The sequence below is a fragment of the Pteropus vampyrus genome, unplaced genomic scaffold (genome assembly GCF_000151845.1).
Source record: "Pteropus vampyrus isolate Shadow unplaced genomic scaffold, Pvam_2.0 Scaffold247, whole genome shotgun sequence".
In the NCBI taxonomy this organism is placed as follows: domain Eukaryota; kingdom Metazoa; phylum Chordata; class Mammalia; order Chiroptera; family Pteropodidae; genus Pteropus; species Pteropus vampyrus.
The window spans coordinates 880,014-883,454 of record NW_011889028.1 but is presented as its reverse complement, the minus strand read 5'-3'; the positions used below and the strand labels follow the sequence as shown (position 1 = coordinate 883,454).

General features: G+C 54.8%; 1 protein-coding gene across 1 annotated transcript; it reads left to right on the top strand.

Annotated features, from left to right (window-relative positions):
* The first annotated feature begins 426 nt into the window (after positions 1-426).
* Positions 427-3,441, top strand: NDUFAB1 (NADH:ubiquinone oxidoreductase subunit AB1). Its single transcript, XM_011374434.1, has 4 exons — positions 427-627; positions 1,609-1,696; positions 2,287-2,386; positions 3,095-3,441. Exons 1-3 carry the CDS (start codon positions 442-444, stop codon positions 2,376-2,378), a joined length of 366 nt encoding a protein of 121 aa, XP_011372736.1. The 5' UTR covers positions 427-441; the 3' UTR covers positions 2,379-2,386; positions 3,095-3,441.

Here is a 3,441-nt window from a genome sequence, read left to right as displayed (position 1 = left end):
AGCTGAACATCAGGCAAGAGATTCGAGATGGTCCCCATCATGGCAGAGCTCTGGCTAGGGGCAGTGAGGCAGGCCTAGCGGGGACAGACTGGACCAGGATGACGGCCAGCCCCATCATCTTCCCCTCTGGCTGGCATCTGAGGGGGCCAGTCAGGCCCCTCCAGCGCGTGGCCCTCTGCGCGCGGCCCCCGGTTTGCATGACAGCCCTCTCCAGGCTGGCCGTGAGCTGGCGGGGCTGCCGCAGGTGCCACGAGCAGATGCGGGCCCTGAACGACTCGAGTCTCCCTGGGTCCCGCACAGAGGACTCGGAGGGGAGGAGGCGTCCATGCTGCCGGACTGCTGTGGCTTCCGAGACGCCCAGCACTGCGACCCGGGAGCCTGGTGGCCACAGTTCCAGTCAGATGAGGTGGCTTCTCTGGGGCCCTGAAAGCTGTGTGGAAGATGGCCCCGGGCAGTGTCCTCTCCATTCCATGCTCACCGCCTGTCCCCCTGTCCGTGCCACAGGTCCCAGGCCGAGTCACACTGCCGTGCCGCCTGTACAGTGACGCTCCCCCGCTCACCTTGGAGGGCATCAAGGACCGGGTCCTTTACGTCCTGAAGCTCTACGACAAGATCGACCCGGAGAAGGTACTGGGCGCCGTCTGAACGTTCTTTAAACGAGCATCTGATCACCGGTACGGAGTTGAGAGGGTCCCACCAGACGTTCAGCAGTCTCCCTGTGCCAGCCGCCCAGGCCCCGCTGGGAGGCGGCCAGTGGAGCCAGCGTCCTGTGCCTTCCGGCTAGGCGGTGCAGACGCAAGGACGCGCCCACACGTGCACCACGAGTACCGTGCGCCGGGCCATGTGCCCCCGCCCTTTAATCACAAGTGGTGGCACGGCCCGCGCGGACGCTCTGCAGCCCGCCCTGCAAGCGTAGAGCTCGCGCCGTTCTCTGCTGGCACGTGAGCTCCTTATTTAATGACCGACGCTGCCGTGTGGGTTTTTGGTTTGTTTTTTGAGGGGTAATTGACATGCATTAACTTCAGGTGTGCAACACGGGGATTCGATACTTCCGTATATTGTGAATCGATCACAATAAGCCTAGTTCACACCCAGCTCCATGCACAGTTACAGATTTTTTCCTCGTGATGAGGATTTTTAAGACCCACTGTCTCAGCGATTCTGAAACGTGCAACACAGGATAGTCACCATGCTGTTCCCTGCACCCCCGTGATCGCTGGTCTTGACGTGAGTTTCCGACAGATTAGAGGCCATGCGGGAATAAACACTATCTGCCGTTCGTGAGGGAGAGGGCCGTCGCCTCTGGGGTGTGGCGTCTTGTTAATAAGGCAGCAAGAAAGACCAAACTCCAATGCCATTCAGAGCAGTGAGCAGAGATCTCAGTAAAATGTGTAAAGTGAAATCCATCACTAGGTTTTTACACGTTGTTAACCACTTCAAACCAAGGTTAGTAAGTCGCCACGCAGGGCACACCAAGAACCTGTGTGGGTGATGTTCTGGCTCCCCTGCTTGTCGCTCTAGGCAATGATTAGGTCGCTCTAGGCAATGATTAGGTCACCCTGGGAGCGAAGGCTCACGGAATCTTGTGTTTGCTGCCCTTTCTTGCAGCTCTCGGTAAACTCCCATTTCCTGAAGGACCTGGGCTTAGACAGCTTGGACCAAGTGGAGATTATCATGGCCATGGAGGACGAGTTCGGTAAGGCACGCAGAGCCCCGGGGCTGCAGTGTGCTCCTGGTTCGGGGGGACTGGCGTGAAAGGGATGCTGGAGTGAGCTGGGATCCGCATCGGATACGTGAACAGCAGCCCTGCACACACACACACACACACACGGGCCTTGGTTACCTGCAGCGTCCTACGCACGCTCCCAGTCATCCACGTTTGGCACAGTTAGTTGTACAAATGGGACCTTTCAAGGCTCCACAGCTCATTTTTTTGGGTGAATGTGTCATCCTACAGAGCCGTTCCGAGTTAAAATCCCTCACGGTATGCTATCTAGGGGGGCGGATCTGTTAGGGGAGGGGTGGGAACGGGGTTTATGGTGATGGTTGCACCACCTTGTGAATGTACCAAAAACCACGAGTACAGCTTAAATGGGTGAGTTTTCTGTTATGTGAACTACATGTTAAAGGAACCAGGTGTCTATCCAGCATGATACACATGTTGTCCAGGGCGTAACTGGCTCGCAGCTAGATGGGCTTCGGGGTTGTTACAGAGGTTGGGTGCTTTCGAGTCTGAAGGATCTGCTGTTTCTGTACTCAAGTACTGTTTAAAATTTTACTTTCTAGGATTTGAAATTCCTGACATAGATGCGGAGAAGTTGATGTGTCCACAGGAAATTGTAGATTACGTTGCAGATAAGAAAGATGTGTACGAATAAAGGATCAGGTAAGTAATTTGATTGCAGAACGACATTCCCCCATAGGATCAGTCTCTCTAGGGTTCTTTAGCAAAGTAAGACTTGGGAAGAAATGGAAAGTGGGGATGCTTGACAGAGTGGCCCTCGGAGGGGGCCAGCCTTAGTGACCTTTGTTCTCAGGAGGGGCTCAGCGGTTCAGGCCTGGACAGACCCCTCATAAAGCTGTCTTGTGGAAAATACTGAGCAGGCAATCCCGCAGCAGAGACTCGTCTCCGCTGTCACCCCAAGGCCAGCCCAGCTGCTGTCCAGTCAGGTGGGACGGCCTAGTGCTCACTCAGGCTGCAGGGGCAGGAGGACAGACTCTGGAGTCAGACACTTGCTTACCTGTCCCAGCTCCGCCCCGTTCCGCAAGCCTAGCGACCTCGGGCAGGCCACCTGGCCTCTGTGAACGTCAGCCTCCTCACCTGTAAGATGGGGATGAAGATACAACCTACCTGGGGCTTTTGTGAAGGTAGAAACGCAATAGTGTACAGATCAGTCACTTAATGACAGTGCTTGATGGGAAAGAGGCCTGTCAGGGAGGATTAGCTGCTGGGATTTAGGCTCTGGGACAACCACGAGGAAAGGCTTGAAATGCAACAGCGCCCGTAACTGGTTACTCTGGGTGCAGCACCTCGGAGAGCGCCCCCGAGAGTCAGTAGCTGCGGAGAAGGCTGACCTCACTGTGTCTTTGCCAGATCCTTTTGTCGCCGGAGAAGACGCGGAGGAGAGGGGCGCGGGTCTGGCAGTGGTGACGCGGTTGGTGGCGGCGCTGACAAGGCTGGGCTGGTTCTGTATAGCCTTGTATCTAAATTATCTATGTTTTTGCCCTTTAAAAATAAATCTATAAAATCAACACTTTTCTCAGTCTTTAGTTTTCAGCGATGTCTGTAAAGTGCTTTTTCTATTGACTTTGCATAATGTTTTTAAAGCTCTGTCCCAGGCAGTCTCGTGGATCAGAAGTGAGTGACTCTGCCAACAGTGGACTTGAATTAAGTTTTTCCCCCATCGCCTTCCGTGTAAGGAATGATAAACCTTTTTCCTC

Coding starts and splice junctions, on each gene's coding strand:
- NDUFAB1 (XM_011374434.1), top strand. CDS start 442: ATGGCCCCGGGCAGTGTCCTCTCCATTCCATGCTCACCGCCTGTCCCC. Junction 628..1,608: donor ACAAGATCGACCCGGAGAAG/GTACTGGGCGCC, acceptor CCTTTCTTGCAG/CTCTCGGTAAACTCCCATTT. Junction 1,697..2,286: donor GGCCATGGAGGACGAGTTCG/GTAAGGCACGCA, acceptor TTTACTTTCTAG/GATTTGAAATTCCTGACATA.